Source organism: Scylla paramamosain, chromosome 20, assembly GCF_035594125.1.
Source record: "Scylla paramamosain isolate STU-SP2022 chromosome 20, ASM3559412v1, whole genome shotgun sequence".
Classification (NCBI taxonomy): domain Eukaryota; kingdom Metazoa; phylum Arthropoda; class Malacostraca; order Decapoda; family Portunidae; genus Scylla; species Scylla paramamosain.
In genome coordinates this window covers 12,318,995-12,338,381 of record NC_087170.1, presented here as the reverse complement: position 1 = coordinate 12,338,381, position 19,387 = coordinate 12,318,995, and the positions used below count along the sequence as shown (strand labels likewise).

The window sequence follows — 19,387 nt, the reverse complement described above, 5'->3', positions numbered from 1 at the left end:
AGAAAAAAAGAAAAAAAAATGCGGAACAGTGCATGATGAAAATTTTTAAAAGGTAAAGAAAACGAAGCAGAATAATATAGTAACATGAATCTTTAAAGGTAAAAAAAAATAAAAATAAAAATAAAAATAAAAATTAGGAAAACTATAATACTGAATCATCAAAAGAATACCGTAACTTTTTTTTCTTATATTTAAAGCACAAAAAAGATACAAATAATGCACATTAATAAAAAAAAAAAAGAGAAATAAAAGTGTATGAGTGCAAAAACACAGCGATATTTCTAAACACAAAACGAAAAACAAACAATGCACGTAAAACAAAAAAATAAAATAAATAAATAAATAAATAAAAAGCAAACTCACATAATGAAAAAAAAAACTACAGTATATTTACACAAATGAGATTAGAAGTAAGCCACATAAAAAGAAAAAGAAGAAGAAAACGAAGAAAAAAGTAAAGAAAAATTAAAAAATCAATGTGTTTCTTTACGCTAGATAAAATAGAGAGGAGAGAGAGAGAGAGAGAGAGAGAGAGAGAGAGAGAGAGAGAGAGAGAGAGAGAGAGAGAGAGAGAGAGAGAGAGAGAGAGAAACAAGAATAGCAAATCCAAGCGGCGCAGTTTATAAGGAAAGCACGAATCGCATAAGCATAGAAAACGGAGAAGGGGTTAATTGGAGAATGTTTAATGGGGTACTACATTAAACTGACGACAACACGAGATTGCCTCTTGGTAAAAGGCCGCCGCTTGTTCTAACGCTTAAAAGGTGCCGCTGGTGGAGGGAGAGGCAGAGGGAGAGGTTGGGGAGAGTAAGGTGGAGGTGGAGGTGCTTAGAATGTGGTGAAGCGTGTTGGTGGAGGAAGGGTTGAGATTAGTGTGTTGGTGGAGCGAGGCGGGGCGAGGTGGATGAGGTAGAAAGAGTGTGGAAAAGTAGGAAGGAAGGGGTGGGTGAGGATGGAGAAAAGAGAGGAAGGGAAGGGGTTGAAGGAAGAAATGTGAGGTAAGGGAGGAGAAGATATGCTGAGAATTGTTGTAAGAGATGAATAAAAGGGGTGAAAGGAATTTGAGAGAGTAAGAAAGAGAATAGGAGAGAGTGAAGGAGGGAGAAGGAGGAAGGAAGATTAGGTGAGTGTATGGGTAACCTCGGATGAGTGGAAGGTAGAGAGTTAAAGGGAGAGTGAGTGAGAGTAGAGAGGGAGGACAAAAAGAGACAGAGGAGTGAAGAGAGAGTAGAGGGGGTGAGTGATGAGAGTGAAAAGGGAAAGAGAGGAGAGGAAGGGAATGTTCGAGTGAAAGTACGGAAGGGAGGGAGAGGGAGAGTGTGAGGGGGGCAGCTTAGGTGAGTGAGGGGGAGAGCGAGGGAGAGCGGAGGGAGAGGGACGTGTGGCAGGAACATTTAGGCTCAGAATTGACCATTACGTGAACCGCCAAATTGTGTTTCGCCTCGTCCAGTTATTATAAGGAACAGTGAGGTGGAGAGAGAGAGAGAGAGAGAGAGAGAGAGAGAGAGAGAGAGAGAGAGAGAGAGAGAGAGAGAGAGAGAGAGAGAGAGAGAGAGAGAGAGAGAGAGAGAGAGAGAGAGAGAGATTGTTATTGTTATGTTTTTATTGCTTCTACCGACACTACTACCATCACTACTACTACTACTACCACCACTACCACTACTACTACTACTACTACTACTACTACTACAACTCGCCATCACCACCAACTTAAAACAACAACAACAATAATAATGATAATAATAACAACGATATACATCAACAACAGTAAGTGGTGGTGGTGGTGAAATTTAAAGGCAAAATACACGATTCATACATATAAGATCGATACGCGAACATAACGAGTGAGTTAGCGAGTATGAATTAGCTTCGTTTAGGCAGCAGAGAAGGAGGAGGGGGAGGAGGAGGAGGAGGAGGAGGAGGAGGAGGAGGAGGAGGAGGAGGAGGAGGAGGAGGAGGAGGAGGGAGGAGGAGGAGGAGGAGGAGAAGGAGGAGATGATGGATGAAGGGAGGAGGAGGAGGAGATGTAGAAGGATTATAATTTGCGGGAGAAAAGAGGAGGACGAAAAGGTGGATGAGTGGGATAAATGAGGGGAGAGGGGAGAAGAGTGAGGGGAGAGGGGAGAGGGGTGAGTGGAAGGTCTAATAGGTGCTCGAAGAAGATATATAATTATGGGTGTAATTTTGTAATATTATAGCGTTTGTAAATCTCCATTAATCTCTCTCTCTCTCTCTCTCTCTCTCTCTCTCTCTCTCTCTCTCTCTCTCTCTCTCTCTCTCTCTCTCTCTCCCAAGATACCATGTAAAAATTCCAGTAAATCGTCCATTATTCATATTCTCTCTCTCTCTCTCTCTCTCTCTCTCTCTCTCTCTCTCTCTCTCTCTCTCTCTCTCTCTCTCTCTCTCTCTCTCTCTCTCTCTCTCTCTCTCGGGTAGGAAAAAAAGAAAACAACATAAAACTTGAAATTCTGAAATGCTGGACAGATATTTTTAACCACCCTGGAAAATAAAAGAGTAATAAAAGGGGGAGGGAAGAAAAAGGAGGAATAAAAGGAAAGACGAAGGGAAAATACAAAGGAAGAACAGGATTATTATTATTATTATTATTACTATTATTATTATTATTATTATTACTGCTACCACCACCACCACCACTACCATCACCACCACCACCACTACTACTACTACTACTACTACTACTACAAAAATAATACTAAAAAACAGATGATATACAAAATTCTAACACTGCAAGAGAGAGGGAGAGGGAGAGAGAGAGAGAGAGAGAGAGAGAGAGAGAGAGAGAGAGAGAGAGAGAGAGAGAGAGAGAGAGAGAGAGAGAGAGAGAGAGAGAGAGAGAGAGAGAGTCAAAAAGTAATCGAGACGTGCAAAATGGGATTAAAAAAGAGACTATAGAGAAAACGGGATGAAATTGATCTCCTCTCCCTCCCCTCTCTCCTCTCCCTCCCCTCTCCCTCTCCTCTCTCTCTTCCCTTCTCTCCCTCTTCTCCTCTTTCACTTCACTTTCTCTCTCTCTCTCTCTCTCTCTCTCTCTCTCTCTCTCTCTCTCTCTCTCTCTCTCTCTCTCTCTCTCTCTCTTTCATTACCTATGGTTTTTCCTCCTCTTTTCCCTTTTTTCTTCATTCCTCTTCCCTTTTATCTTTCCCTCTCTTCTTTCTCTCCTTATTTCCTATTTTCCCTTTTATCTTTTCTTCTCTTCTTTCTCTCTTCATTTCCTATATTTCCTTTTCTCTTCCTTCTCTTCTTTTTTTCTTCTCTCTTCCGTTTCCCCTTTCTGTCTTTCTTGTCTTTCACTGTATTTCCTATTTTCCCCATTTTCTTTCATCTCTATTTTCCCTTCCTTCTCTGTTTCCTCTTTCGCTCTCCTCTCTTCCTCCATTTTCCTCCTACTCTTCTTTCCATCTTCCTCTCATTCCAATACCCTCCCTATCACTCCCCTCCCCTTCCACTCCCCTCCGTTCCCTCTCCCTCTCCCTCTTTCATCCCCTCTTTCCCCCTCCCCTCTCCCCCTCCACTGCCCTCCCATTCCCCTAAAAGCGCCAGCCAGATGTGGACACGAATGAATAATTAACAAAGAGTGAAAGGGAAAAAAAAAATAACACACACGTAAACGAAATAAAAAAGGAAAATAAAAAAACACGAAAAAGAGAAGAATGAACAAAAAAAAAAAGGAAAAGAGAGAAAAATGCAATATATACACAAACACACAAAGGATATTGAAGGTAAGTGGGTGGCAGTGGAGGGAGAGGGAGAGAGGGGGGACGGAAGAGGAAAGGGAAGAGCAAAATTTGGGTAGCTGTATTGACGAGAGAGAGAGAGAGAGAGAGAGAGAGAGAGAGAGAGAGAGAGAGAGAGAGAGAGAGAGAGAGAGAGAGAGAGAGAGAGAGAGAGAGAGATTAGAGAAAACTACACCAGCTTCAAGAGGGGAAATAGATGCAATAAAAAGGAAAGTAAAAATGGAGGGAAAAAATGAGAAAGCCATGTACATTATTAAATGGGAGAGGGAGGGGAGGAGGGAGGAAAGGGAGGGAAGGGGGTAGGGAGAGAAGGAGAGAGGGAGGAAAAATAAAGCCAAAAATAACATGATTTTGAAAGGGGAGGAAAAATGCAGGGAGGGAAGAAAAGGGAGGGAGGGAGGTACGTGGGGAGGATGGTAGGGAAAGAGGGAGGTAGGAGAATAGTAGGGAGAGAGGGAGGTAAAGGGGGGTGAGGGAGGGAGTGTAGAAAGCGTGCGAAACATTATACAAAGGAAGAGAGAGAGAGAGAGAGAGAGAGAGAGAGAGAGAGAGAGAGAGAGAGAGAGAGAGAGAGAGAGAGAGAGAGAGAGAGAGAGAGAGAGAGAGAGAGAGAGAGAGCGCTTTTGTTGATGCTGCTCATTTCCTGAAGTGCAGTGACACGCGGAAGCAATAATAATAATAATAATAATGTTGGTGATGATGATGGTGATGATAATAATAATAACAATAATAATAATAATAACAATAATAATAATAGTAATAATAATAACAACAATAGTAATAATAATGGTACAAATTTTAATGTAATGCATTCATTAATCTCTACCTGCATGTTTATATGCTCTTATACTTAAAGTTTCTGTCTGTCTGTCTGTCTGTCAGTAAGGTATACCCATCTTTTTTCAATAAATCCTAATGAAATTTTTGGAATAGTTTGGTCTTAGGCTGAGGAAAAAAATTATGTGATTTTGAAACCGATTCGGATATGTGTATGGATGCAGTATTTTTTTAAAGCCTCCCCCACGTGTCCCGCTGGGCCATAAATCTACGGGGACTGGTTGCCGTATTTCATTTACTCCACGGCAATGTTTACCTCAGCCCGTGCCGGTCTGGCTGGGGCGACGGTGCCTCCTCTGAGTAACTTTTATTACTACTACTACTCCTGCTGCTGCTGCTGCTGCTGCTGCTCCTGCTGCTCCTACTACTACTACTAGTACTACTAGTGTTATTATTATTATTATTATTATTATTATTATTATTATTATTATTATTATTATTATTATTATTATTATCATCATTATTATTACTGCTACTGCTCCTCCACCTCCTCTTCCTCCTCCTCCTACTACTACTACTCCTACTACTACTACTACTACTACTACTAGTAGTAGTAGTAGTAGTAGTAGTAGTCGTAATAGTGGTAGTAGTAGTAATAGTTATTATTATTATTATTATTATTATTATTATTATTATTATTATTATTATTATTATTATCATTATCATTATTGTCATTATTATTACAATTATCATTATCATTACCACCATTACTACTACTTCTACTACTACAACTACTACTACTACTACTACTACTACTACTACTACTGTTCCTCCTCCTCTCCCTTCCCCTAGTTTCATCATCACCATCATCATCACCATCACCAACACCACCAGCGCCACTGCAGACCACACCACCACCACCACCGCCACCACCACCACCGCCGTGAATCAGAACAAAGCAGACACAGAGCCCCGCCAGGCATGTAGTTTCCTTCCCACAAACCCACAAAAGTTGCCTTAATTCCCTTTAACCAGCCGCAGTCTGCATGTTTCATCAACTCTTTTTTTTTTCTTCGTACTTTTCCCCGCGGCTGACAAACGTTCTGTGGCTGCGTGGGGCGGCGGGCAGCACACCCCCACGCCGCACGCCAGCACATGCCAACACACTATAATTAAGTTAATTGTTACCGGGAAATAGAGGGAGAAAATGATAAGTATGATTGAAGGGTGAAAACTCTGCTGAGGGAGAAACGTACCCTGATCTAACATAACCTAAAATAAACAAACTTTGCCTTACCTAACCTAATCTAACCTCACAACATTTTATAACCCAACCTAACTTAACCTATCTTAACCTAATATTACGTAACCTAACCTTACATAACCTAACCTAACCAAACCAAATGTAACCTAACTTAAGCTATGCCAACCGAACCTAACCTAACGTAATCTAATCTCACCTTACTAACCTAATTTAACCTAGGCTCACCTAACTTTGCGTAAAATAACCATCTTATATAATCTTACCAAACTTAACATAACTTTTACCAACGCACATTAATTCTTACGTGGAAATAAATAAAAGTGCACAAGCAACAAAAGAGAAGCGATGAATAATTAATGAGGAAAGAAGAAAAATAAACCAAGTCCACCGCCTACCTCAGATAAAAAAAATAAATAAATAAAAATAAAAAGTAAAAAAAGAAAGCATCCCATTCTTCTTTTAATTTTAGTCTTTTCACTCGTGTTGTCGTTTTTGTTTATCCTTTTTTTTCTATTTTTTTTTTTTTTGAGTCTTATAATGTGATTTTCCTTTTCATTTTTCCCCGTCAGATGATTTTATTCCTTTCCTTTTTTGTTCGTTTATTTCACTTTGTGTTTATAAGTGTTTGTGTTGCGGCGGTGGCAACGTTTTCTTTTATGTATTGTGAGGGGGAAATTAGAGTTTCTCTCTCCGCCCCCCCCCCCCCCGCCTTTTTTTTTTTTTTTTTTGTGTGTGTGAGTGTTTTGTGTGTGGCGGAAATTACTGAAGGTTTTTTTACTTTAATTTCTTTTTTTTTTTTTCGGCGGGGGGAGTGGTTTACTTGATGGCAGAGACGACGATGCGCTGTTCACACTCTATTAAGAGAAAATTATTAGCGTTTTACGGAGCTTAAGAGAAAAATATTACTGTCCTTTTTTTCCCGGAAAGCAGTTTGCCTTTTATTCTTTTATTCTTGTCTGGCTGTAGCAATCGTGGTAGTGTTGTTGTTGTTGTTGTTGTTGTTGTTGTTGTTGTTGTTGTTGTTGTTGCTGCTGTTGTAGTGGTGATGGTGGAGGTGGTGAAGGTGATAGTTGTGGTGGTGGTGGTGGTGATGGTAGCAGTTTTAGTAGTAGTAGTGACAGCGGAATAAAAATGGTGGTAGTAGTAGTAGTAGTAGTAGTAGTAGTAGTAGTAGTAGTAGTAGTAGTAGTAGTAGTAGTAGTAGTAGTAGTAGTAGTAGTAGTAGTAGTAGTAGTAGTAGTAGTAGTAGTAGGAGGAGGAGGAGGAGGAGGAGGAGGAGGAGGAGGAGGAGGAGGAGGAGGAGGAGGAGAAATACAAAGGAAAGCCAAACAGCAACAGACCTTTTGGTCCTTGCAAGGCTGTTTGGCAACTACTTCTAACCAGCTACACGGAAGAGAGACAGGAAAGCACAACAGAAGGCTCCTCCCCACCCACCACTCCCTCCAGCTTGCGCTGGCATGGAAATAGTTGTGAAAAGTACCATGCAGTATGGAAAAACTGACATGGAATTTTTATAGGAAAGGATGAAAGGAAGTTCTACTATTCACCCTACGGTGAATTCTATGCGCCTATCTGGAAATGAACACAATTATTAATGAAATTGGTATCTGTAAAAAAAATAAAATAAATAAATAAATAAATAAATAAATTAGTGAATTTGGTAATTATTCGGACAGGAAGAGAGCTTGTTAGGGATTTGCTTTTAAATATTTGTCTATTTTATCTTTGAATGATTCAACAGAATTGCTGTTCACAATTTCTGTAGGAAGTTTATTCCAGATATTTACTATACGATTAAAGAGAAATGTTTGGCCTCCTCGGGGGGATTTAAAACGTTTGGGTACAATCTTGAATCCATTATTTCTTGTTAGGTTAGAATGGTTAATGATAAAATATTTATTTGCATCAATGTTACTATATCCTTTAAACATTTTGAACACTTCGACTAGGTCTCCTCTTATCCTGCGCTTTGTTAGACTAAATAGGTTTAGTTCTTCCAGTCGTTCCTCATAAGGCTTATTACGCAATCTTGGAATCATCTTAGTCACTCTGCGCTGTATCTTTTCTAGTTTTTCAATGTCTTGTTTGTAATATGGTGATCAGAACTGCACACAGTATTCTAGATGAAGGCACACGAGGGAGTTATATAAGGCAAGTATAACCTTTCCTGATTTAAATTCAAAGGTTCTTCCAATGAACCTTATTAATTTATTTGGAGGGGGAGGAGGGGAATGAAAGTAGTAGTAGTAGTAGTAGTAGTAGTAGTAGTAGTAGTAGTAGTAGTAGTAGTAGTAGTAGTAGTTGTTGTAGTTGTTGTAGTTGTTGTTGTTGTTGTTGTTGTTGTTGTTGTTTTTGTAGTAGTAGTAGTAATAGTAGTAATAGTAGTGGTTGCGGAATAAAAGTAGTAGTAGTAGTAGTAGTAGTAGTAGTAGTAGTAGTAGTAGTAGTAGTAGTAGTAGTAGTAGTAGTAGTCGTAGTAGTAGTAGTAGTAGTAGTCATAGCAGTAATCGTAGCAGCAGTTAGTCGTAGCAGCAGCACTAGTAGCAGTAACAATAATATGAAGTAGTAATAATAAATAGAATCACAATGGATAACCAAACAGCAAGAGACCTTTAAGCTTTCACATGGGTGGTCGGGTACACGCAGATCCACCTGACTACTTGGCAAGGCGGCAAGACACTGCAGCAGAGGAGGCAGAAGCGTATCGATGCAAAGAAAGACTCCAGCACGGACACCAAGCAAACGACATATCCTCATTCTTCCTCCATATCCTCGTGTGTTACTTGAGAGCTCACAAACATTCACAGCACAGAAAAAACAAAACAAAAAAAAAACACACGGAAATCTTGAGTCGCCAGTGAGGTGAAAGAAAGACTACAGCAAAACAAACGACATATCCTCATTCTTCTTCCTTCATATCCCCGTGTGTTACTTGAAAGCTCACGAACACTCACAACACATAAAAACGCGCGGAAAACTTGAGTCGGCAGTGAGCGTGAAACAAGTCAAGACGTGTCGTGTCGTGTCAGGGCAAGTGAGGTGACGTGGGGGTGAGCGGCGGGAGCGACCAGCGACTCTCAAAACCCAGACTCAATCAAGAGAGGAGAAGAAGTCTTAACATGATAAAAAACAGCAACCTAAGACTCTAGCGATGTCAAGATACATGCACGGTCTTCAGGGCAAGGCAGTGAGGCATTTACCGCTATTGTCTTCCCGGCACAAAGCGAGGAGGGATTAAAGGACGCTTGTAAAGGAGACAGAAAGAGAGAGAAAGAGGGAGACAGACAGGAAGAGAGAAGCAGAAGAAAGAGGCTCAGAACACAATTGCTTAAGGAGGTTCAGAAAGGGCGGTGTTCTTTTTCACAGTTCCCCTCAAGATGCCAAGAAACCAGCGTGATTAGCAAAGAAGATAGAAGCGAGAAGAGGATGAAAGATTGAACCGGCTCAGGCATCAAGAAAAGAGGACGACAAGGACAAGAAAGAAAGAGGAGGAGGAGGAGGAGGAGGAGGAGGAGGAGGAGGAGGAGGAGGCGAAGAAGAGGAACATTACCCCAACACAGAGATGACGAGAATGATGAAAAGCAAGGAAAAAAAGGGGGAAAGATGCAAAAAATAATACACACAGGACAGGATGATGAAAGACGAGGAAGGAAAAATAAAAGAAATAAAGCACCGGAGGAAGAGGAGGAGGAGGAGGACGAGGAGGAGGAGGAGGAGGAGGAGGAGGAGGAGGAGGAGGAAGAAGAAAAAGAAGGAGATAAGAAGATTAAAAGAGAAAATGAGTGAAAGAGAGAACACAAGAGATGGAGGAGGAGGAGGAGGAGGAGGAGGAGGAGGAGGAGGAGGAGGAGGAGGAGGAGGAGGAGGAGAAGCTTACCTTGCCGAATTGCGTGAGGCCCCTCGGGGAGTTTGGATCCTCCTCGTCGGTCTCCCGCGCGCGAGCACACTCTGCCCTGTGGAGGAGGGGGAAGAGGAGGAGGAGGATGGGGGGAGCAGGTTGTAGTATAATTGCACTGGTGAGACAAGCACTGTATGTTATAGATAATGACAGGTGTGAAACAATTAATTACGTACTACAGGTATGATATGATTACAGGTGTGTGTGTGTGTGTGTGTGTGTGTGTGTGTGTGTGTTTGGGATTTGTCAATATCTATGAATCGGTGTTCAATGAAATTACCTATTTATCTATTACTGTCCATCCATCCATCTATCTATCTCTTTCTATTTATCTACCTGTCTATCTATCTATCGATATATCTATCTATCAGTCTATCACCCTATATATCTATCTATCTATGTATATATCAATCACCCTATCTATCTATCCATCTATATATCAGTCTATCACCCTATCACCCTATATATCTATCTATCTATCTATATATCAATCACCCTATCTATCTATCCATCTATATATCAGTCTATCACCCTATCTATCTAAGCACATTACCTACCAGGGCGTGCTGCAGGTATGTGTCAGGGTCATGTAGCGCACGCCGAGGTCCCTTAGCGCCCTCAACACGCCCAGGGAGTTCTGAATAGCGTGGCCACCCTCCACTCCGATGAGGCTGGCGATGCGGCCCTCCCTGAACGCTTCCTCTAGCTCTGCGCGAGGGACCAGAGGGAGGAGTGGGGAGTGGGAGAGGGAGAGGGAGAGGGAGAGGTTGTCATGGAGGTTATCTTAGAGAGGTATATCAGAACGTACAGTGAAATCAAGGTGAAGGTTATCAAAAGGTTATCATAGAAATTATATAGAAGTTGTCATAGAGAGATACAGAAAAATTAACATATATTAGTGGTGTAGTTTTGCATGCTAGTTATTGAGACTGACTTTGTATAATATTACATACTACTACTACTACTACTACTACACAAACCACCACCACCACCACCACGATCGCGTCTACCACTACTATGACTGCTACCACTACTACTATAGCTATCACCATTATCGCTGCTACTATCATACCTCACCACCACCACCACCACCAGAGCTATATAATCACCACCACCATCTCCGCCATCTTCCATTGTGGGGGGCGCGATAACAACCAGCACTTCTATTATTGTTGGAGAACCTCACGCCCTCGTTTGGAGAGAGAGAGAGAGAGAGAGAGAGAGAGAGAGAGAGAGAGAGAGAGAGAGAGAGAGAGAGAGAGAGAGAGAGAGAGAGAGAGAGAGAGAGAGAGAGAGAGAGGTCATTAAATTGCAATATACGTAACTGACTCCAAACCCTTTTCTTACTCTCTCTCTCTCTCTCTCTCTCTCTCTCTCTCTCTCTCTCTCTCTCTCTCTCTCTCTCTCTCTCTCTCTCTCTCTCTCTCTCTCTCTCTCTCTCTCTCTCTCACATCTAATATAGCTTTTTGCCATCTGTCCGTCTGTCTGTCTGTCTGTCTGTCACTGGCAGAGACCATTAGTGTTTCTCATTGGTGGTGGTGGTGGTGGTGGTGGTGGTGGTAGTGGTGGTGGTGTGGTGGTGCTTAAAGAGGCATGGTGTGTGATGAGGCATTAGTGGTGATGATGGTGGTGATGATGGCAGTGATAATGGTGGTGGTAGTGGCGGTGGTGGTGGTGGAGGTGGTGACAGTGATGGTGTTGGTGATGGGAAGTTAGTGTAGTCATCCTTTTGTCTCCCCTCACTCTCTTTCCCCTCACTCGCACTCTCTTTACTAATCCACATAAAGAAAAAAAGGTGGTTAGGTCAATGTTAATCTCCCTCTTCCTTCCTCTCCCCGATTTTCACTCCCATTTAACTCTTCCACTCTCCCTTCTCTCTCTCTCTCACCCCCATCCATTCCCCCTATCCACTCCCTTCCATTCCTTTCCCTTCCCTTCTCTCTCTCTCTCTCTCTCTCTCTCTCTCTCTCTCTCTCTCTCTCTCTCTCTCTCTCTCTCTCTCTCTCTCTCTCCCTCTCCAATCAGAGAAGGGAAAGGGAGAGAGGTTAAAGGGTTGATGACGTTTAAGGAGAGAGAGAGAGAGAGAGAGAGAGAGAGAGAGAGAGAGAGAGAGAGAGAGAGAGAGAGAGAGAGAGAGAGAGAGAGAGAGAGAGAGAGAGAGAGAGAGAGTGAGAGGAAATGGGTGAGGGGAGAGAGTTTCCTGACCTCCAACAGTCTAACCTACTCCTTTACCTCAAGATTTATGGGGAGGAGAAGGAGGAAGAGGAGGAAGAGGAGGAGGAGGAGGAGGAGGAGGAGGAGGAGGAGGAGGAGGAGGAGGAGGAGGAGGAGGAGGAGGAGGAGGAGGAGGAAAGGGAGACAATATGTGAAGGACGAGAGAGGAGAAAAGGTGAGGGTGAGGAAGGGGAAGGGAGGGGAGAAAAAATGTAGAGAATATTGTAGGGGATAAATGGATAAAGGATGGAAGGAAGGGATGGATGGAAGGAAGGAAGGAAGGAAGGAAGGAAGGAAGGAAGGGAGGGAGGGAAGGAAGGAAGGAAGGAAGAGAGGGAAGTAAAGAGAATTAGTGAGGGAAAGTGAGGGGAGATGAGGGAGACGTGTTATACGATACAGAGTTAGAGGCACAATCTAAATTTCTCTCTCTCTCTCTCTCTCTCTCTCTCTCTCTCTCTCTCTCTCTCTCTCTCTCTCTCTCTCTCTCTCTACCACAACCTCTCATGTAAACTTCTTCCCCTCTTCTCAGTCATCCACCACCTCTCCCTCTCTGCCTCTTACCGTCAGCAGAGGTCGCCAGCTTGAGGTCCTCCGGGTATTGTTCTATGAGACGCTTGATAAGGTCGATCTGCTCAATGGTCAACTGCACCGCGTTCAGTCGCTGGGACTCGCACGGCACGTAACTCACCCAGAACTGCGGGGGCGGGAGAGACCGGGAGTTGGAAGAGTGACAAGTGAGGTGTGTGTGTGTGGTGCGCTGGAGTGGACGGAGCTGGGCTGGAGAAAAGACTTATATATTGTTGGGGTGGAGAAAAGATGACTTAAATATTGCTGGGTTGGTGGTGGGAGCTTGGCTGGGGAGAAGACTTAAATATTGTTGGGGTAGAAGAGAGAGCTGGGTTGGGGAGAATCCTTAAATATTGTTGGGGTGGAGAGAAGAAGGCTTAAATATTGTTGGGGAGGAGGAGGGGGCATGGCTGGGGAGAAGACTTAAATATTGTTGGGATAGAAGAGAGAGCTAGGTTGGGGAGAATCCTTAAATATTGTTGGAATGGAGAGTAGGCTTGGATATTGCTGGGGAGGAAGAGGGAGCATGGCTGAGGAGAAGACTTAAAATATTGTTGGGAGGAGAAAAGAATTGAATACTGTTGGGGTGGAAAAGAGAGCTGGGGTGGGGAGAAGACTTGAATGCTGTTGGCAAGAAATGAAGGAAAGGCTGTTAGGGGATGAAAATACTTAAATGTTTGGGAGAAAAGGAAAAAATGATGGTGAGAGACTGAAAGACTTTAATACTGTTGGAGAGAAAAGGGAATAAATGTATATTAGAGAGCAACAAAACATAAATATCTTGGGGAGAAAGTGGAGGAAAAGGACTGGAAAACAAACATTGGGGAAAAAGGCTAGGAATATTAAACAACCTAACCTAATGTAACCTAACCTAACCCAACTTGACCTGACCTAACCTAACCTAACCTAACCCAACCCAACTTGACTTAACCTAACCTAACCTAACCCAACTTGACCTAACCTAACCTAACCTAACCTAACCCAACTTGACCTAACCTAACCTAACCTAACCTAACCCAATTTGACCTAACCTAACCTAACCTAACATAACCTAACCTAACCCAACCCAACTTGACTTAACCTAACCTAACCTAACCTAACCTAACCTAACCTAACATAACCTAACCTAACCCAACTTGACCTAACCTAACCTAACCTAACCCAACCCAACTTGACTTAACCTAACATAACCTAACCTAACCCAACTTGACCTAACCTAACCCAACTTAACCTAACCTAACCTAACCTGAACTAACCTAACCAAACTTAACCTAACCTAACCTAACTAATCCTAACCGAACTTAATCTGACCTAACCTAACCTACCTAAACCAGCCTAACTAAACCAAACCAAACTTGACTTCACCTAACCTAACGTACCCTAACCTAACCCAGCCCAAAGATGTCACAGTTCAAGGAGTAATATTCAAAGAAAACGTAAAAGCTGGAGCAAAAAAGGCACAACATGGAGACTCATTGTTGCCAGTGAGGGGAAAATAAAGTAAAGGGGGAAAAGAAGGGGAAGAGGTTAAAGAGGACAAATGGAGAAGTAAGAAGAAGGATGAGGGTCATTTGCCAAAACCAGGGAGTGGGGAAAAAAGGAGAAGGGAGGAGGAAAGGCGAAATAAATGAAGGGTAAGGAGAAAGAGAAAGAGAGAAAGAGAGAAAGGGGGCCAATTAAGATTAAAAAGGGAAAGGAAGTGGAAAAGCAAACAGGGAGAATAAGAGGGGAAGGAAAGAGAGAAGGGAAAACGAAGGGTAAGTGTGAAAGGGAGAAGAGGGGAGTAGCTTGTGAGAGGAAAGGGAGATGAGGGGAGGAAAGGGGGAGGCAGGAGAAGGGATAAGAATTGAATAAACAAGAGAGAGAGAGAGAGAGAGAGAGAGAGAGAGAGAGAGAGAGAGAGAGAGAGAGAGAGAGAGAGAGAGAGAGAGAGAGAGAGAGAGAGAGAGAGAGAGAGAGAAATCTGAATCTGGCAGGTCACAGAATGAGGGGAGAGGAAGAGGATGGGGAAAAAAGGGGAGAGGAGGAGGGTGGGGAAACAGGGGAGAGGAGGAGGGATGACCTGGGGAGTAAATAAACTCTCCACTTTATAGGAAGGGAGACGAGAGTAGAAGGGAAACTAGAGGAGAGGGGAGAGAGAGGGGGAGAGAGAGAGAGAGAGAGAGAGAGGGGAGAGGGTAAACAGAGGAAGGGGAGACAAGTTGATCTCTGGGGTTGACAAGGGGAGGGGAGGGGGAGGAGAAGGAAAGGTGACGGGAGGAGAGAGAGGGAGAGAGGGGAAGGGAGAGGGGAAAGGAGGGAAGGGAGAGGGGTTAGCTAGTATCTGAGAGTGACAGGAAAGCGAAGGGAGGGAAGAGAAATGTGGGAGAGGGAGAAGGGAGAGGAGAGGGGAAATGAGATAGATAGAAGAAAGGTAAAGGGGAAAGGAAGAGAGGAAATGGGAAGGAAGGAAATGAAAGGAGGAGAAAAGGAAATAAAGAGAAAAAAGATAAAATAAAAGAATACGAAGGAAAAGAGTAAGATGGAGGAGAGATAAAAAGGAATGGAGAGGAAAAGAAAGGGAAAGAGAATGACAAATAAAATAAGAGGAAGAAAGCGAGGGAAAAAAGGAGAAGTGAGGAACAGAAAGAGAGAAAGGAGAGCTGAAAGGAGAGGAAAAATGAATTAAAGAAGAGAGGAAGTAAGAAAAGAATGAAGAAGGGAAAGCACAGGAAACAACAGAAAAAAAATAAGAGGAAAATTAATATAACTGAAAAATGAATAAAGAAAAGAGGGAAAAAGTTGAGACAAAAAAGGGAGCAAAGCGGAGAAAATAAGAAGAAATCTATAGTGGGAAATATGAGAGGAAAACAAGAGGAAAATGAGAAATATAATAGAAAAGAAAAAAGAAAAACCATAAATGAGAAAAAAACGAGGAAATACGAATTATATAAGGAAAAAAACGAGAAAGGGAAAGGTGAGGGGGAAAACAAGAGAAAAATGTGAAAATTAGTGAAAAAATAAAAAAAAATTGAAAGAGGGGAAAAGTGACAACCAAAAATAGGGAAAAGAGAGAAAAGAGGGGAAAGTGGAAACCAAAACTGGAGATAAAAACGTGAGGAAATGAGAATTCTATAGGAAGGAAAAGGTAAGAGGGAAAGGTGAGGGGAAAAGTGAGAGGAATTCCAGTGAAAGAGAAAAAATGGGAACGAAAAGAGTAAGGATCAAAATTTTGGGAAAACCGGAGGAAATTAGAATTCTATAGGGACGAAAATTTGAGGGGAAAGGTGAGGGGAGAGACGAGGGGAAACAGAGAGTGACGTGGTTGTGGTGGTGGTGGACTCTTAATAATTTGGCGAGATCCTTTATGAAGCAGGATCGCCAGAAGTTTATTTTTACCTGTACAAACATACCCTCCTCCTCCTCCTCCTCCTCCTCCTCCTCCTCCTCTTCCTCTTGCTCCTCCTCTCTTCCTTCTCTTCTTTTCTCCTTATCCTCTTCCCTGTCCTCATAATCACTCCCCTTTCTCACTTCACACAATCCCTTTCCTTCCATCAGCTTATTCTTATCTTTTATCAGCTTCTCTTTCCCTCCTCCTCCTCCTCCTCTTCCTCTTCTTCTTCCTCCTCCTCCTCCTCCTCCTGACCTCAGCCTGTCATCACGCCACTTTCAAAGTCTTCTCCAGCTTCATCCAAACTCCTCCTTCTCCATTCTTTTCTTCTCCTTCTCCACCACCACCATCACCTCCTCCTCCTCCTCCTCCCCCATCTCCTCCTCCTCCTTTACACCCCATCTCCCGCACGTCGCCATTTCTCCTCCCTAAATCCTCTCCCAAATTTGATCTCTCCCTCATCTCCTCCATCTCACCGACTCGTCTCCTTCAAGACCTCCCGCCTCCACTATTTTTCTTGCTCTCCTTTCTCTCTCTCTCTCTCTCTCTCTCTCTCTCTCTCTCTCTCTCTCTCTCTCTCTCTCTCTCTCTCTCTCTCTCTCTCTCTCTCCTCGTTTTCTCCTCCTTCCCCATTTCTTTTACAGCTCCAATCTCTCTCTCTCTCTCTCTCTCTCTCTCTCTCTCTCTCTCTCTCTCTCTCTCTCTCTCTCTCTCTCTCTCTCTCTCTCTCTCTCTCTCTCTCTCTCTCTCTCTCTCTCTCTCTCTCTCTCTCTCTCTCTCTCTCTCACGTACATAACGGTTCCTGCCAAATAAAAAACAAACATAGCCAGGTCTCTCTCTCTCTCTCTCTCTCTCTCTCTCTCTCTCTCTCTCTCTCTCTCTCTCTCTCTCTCTCTCTCTCTCTCTCTCTCTCTCTCTGTTTGCTTCGAGGTTTTCGTGTTCTCATCGCCAAGGGAGGGATAGACACCAGCCCCTCATTGGAGAAGCAAACACACCTTCCCTGAGACCAACACTTCCCCACACCTGTCCATCCCACACCTGTCTTCCCCCTACACTTGTCCTTCTTATCTCACCTGTCTCACTTCTCTCAGCTGTCCCTTCATACCTGTCTTCCCCTCTCTCACCTGTCTGCCTCTTCACCTGTCTCCTCCTCCACCTCACCTGTCCTTTCCATTTGTTTGTCTTTTTTAAATTTTACTACTACTACTACTACTACTACTACTACTACTACTGTTGTTGTTGCTCTTGCTTTTTCTTCTTTATCTTCTCCTGTTTCTTATGTTTTTCTTTTTCTTTTTGTCTGTCTTTTCTTCTTCTTTTTCTTCATCATCATCATCATCATCTTAGTTTCCTTCTTCTTCTTTCCATTCTTCTTCTGTCCTCACCTTCTCCTACTTCCGTCTTCTTCCTCTTCACACCTTTTCTTCTTCTAATTCTTCTTTTTCTTCATCTCCTTCTTCTTCATTTTCTTCTTCTTTCTCTGTCTTCTTTATCCCCTTCTCCTCCTCCTTCATTTCCTTTTTTGTTTTCTTCTCCTTCATCTCTTTCTTTATCTTCTTCTCTTTCTCCTTCTTCTTCTTCATCTCCTTCATTTCTTTTTCTCCTGTCCTTCTTCTGTCTTCTTTATTCCTTTTTTCTTCTTCTTATCCTCCTCCTCATCCTTCTCCTCCTCCTTCTCCTCCTCCATCATTACCCGAGTTCACCTGGTTACCTGGCGATCTTCACTTGCATGGGTTTGAAGTCCATCTAATCTCCACTACCTCCACTGGTCTCCTTCAGCACAGCATATCCTCTACCAGTGTGTCGTGTGTTGACCAGCCTCTCTCACCTCCAATTAACCTCTGTAGCACCAATTAACTTCCCTGTCTTACTCTCCTTACTCTCCTTGTGCATCAGTTAATCTCCTTCCGTGTTAGTCTCCCTCCTCCTCCTCCTCCTCCTGGAAGCAATTCATCTCCTCTCCTCCTCCTCTTCTTCCTCCTCTTTCTCTTTCACAATCAACTAGTCCTTCTCGCCACGACCACCATTTATCCTCCTCCTCCTCCTCCTCCTCCTCCTCCTCCTCCTCCTCCTCTTCTTCTTCCTTTCTCCTCTTCCTCCTCTTCCTCATTCTCTTCTTCTTCTTCTTCTTCTTCTTCTTCTTCTTCTTCTTCTTACTTCTCCTCCTCCACACACTTATGGTTTTCTTAATTTCTTTTCTTATTTTATTTTTAATCCACCACCTCTCCTCCTTTCCACTTCCATTATCCTCCACATTCCCTTTCCCTCACTTCCTCTCACATCTAAAACTTCCCTTCTCCACTCCACTCCAAACTCCACTTCACTGCCCTCCACCTAAGAACAGTTTCCTCTATGTACTTTCTTTTCAAACTTGAGGTCCACTGTATTTTTCCACTTTCCTCTTCCACCACCTCTTATAATTCCTCTAATTCATAGATAAATAAATAAATAAAATACTTGATTAATCTTTCTTCTATATTTACACTCCACCTTCTTTTACTCCACATCCACTGCTACCTCCACCTACCTGCTCTGTATCTCCTTTTTCATCTCAACCCTGCATCTGTTTCATTCCACCCCACATACGGAAACTCTTTATTTATTTACCTACACTCTTCCACTTCTTCCATTAACTCCACATCCCTATTTATCTATCTATCTTTATCTGTTATCTATCTCTTTCCTTCATATTCATTCCACCCTTCATACGAAAACTCTTCATCTACTAATCTCCTTTGCCTTCACTCCTCCACCTCCTCCACGCCCTCCATTACCTCCAGGTCCCTGTCTAACTCTATTTTCTTAATCTATTCCCCATCTTTTTCCTTGGTCACCTTCACACCTTTCATATAAAACGTTTCATGCTTAAGAAAAACAAAATAAAACTTATCCTTTACCTACACTTCCCCTTTCCTTCCTCATCCTCCTCCTCGTCGTCCTCCTTCACCTGCCTATCTATCTATTATACTTGTCTATCTCCTTTACCTAATTTTCATCCCTATCCTTCACCTTCAAAACCGTCACACATTCCCTATAAAAATTCCCGGTATCTTAAAAAAAAATCATCTTAATCTCCTTTAACTTTCAGCGACATCTCACAAGCATTGGATCAGAGGGGTGCTGTGAACTTATCTGCAACCCAGCTGTGACCTCCCTGAACATCGGGGCACTCACAGCCAGCCCTCTAAAGACAACTCTCTTCCTTCACACATCTCTACATGGGCCTAGCACACGCACACCTTTAAGTCAGAATCTATTAATAGCGTTGGTTTATCCTTTTGTCTCTTTTTGGGGTGATTAGCACCTTAATGGGCCTTTTTTTCCTCATATGAATTCTGTTGACCTTTGCCAGTGCCCTTCTCAGATAAAAAGAGAAAAAAAAAACGTTGTGCCTCCTCCTCCTCCTACTACTACAACTCACCTGCGCCCCCACCATGCCCTCCCGCAGCCTGGGCAAGTCGGTGTGGGACCAGGAGGAGCGTGACCATGGGCGCAGCTTCTTCAATTCCGCCGTGAAGTTGAAGCTGTGAAGTTTGTTGTGC

General features: G+C 42.9%; 1 protein-coding gene across 6 annotated transcripts in view; it reads right to left on the bottom strand.

Annotated features, from left to right (window-relative positions):
* Positions 1-19,387, bottom strand: part of LOC135110336 (dipeptidase 1-like) — a 155,389-nt gene that overhangs the window by 21,111 nt on the left and 114,891 nt on the right. For all 6 annotated transcript variants that reach the window (XM_064022578.1, XM_064022577.1, XM_064022575.1 and 3 more), the window contains 4 exons: positions 19,267-19,387; positions 12,470-12,602; positions 10,252-10,402; positions 9,674-9,749 (listed from right to left, as the gene is read on the bottom strand). The exon at positions 19,267-19,387 is cut by the window's right edge and continues 36 nt beyond it. In XM_064022578.1, the coding sequence (XP_063878648.1) occupies positions 9,674-9,749; positions 10,252-10,402; positions 12,470-12,602; positions 19,267-19,387 (481 nt within the window). The remainder of the gene's footprint in view (positions 1-9,673; positions 9,750-10,251; positions 10,403-12,469; positions 12,603-19,266) is intronic.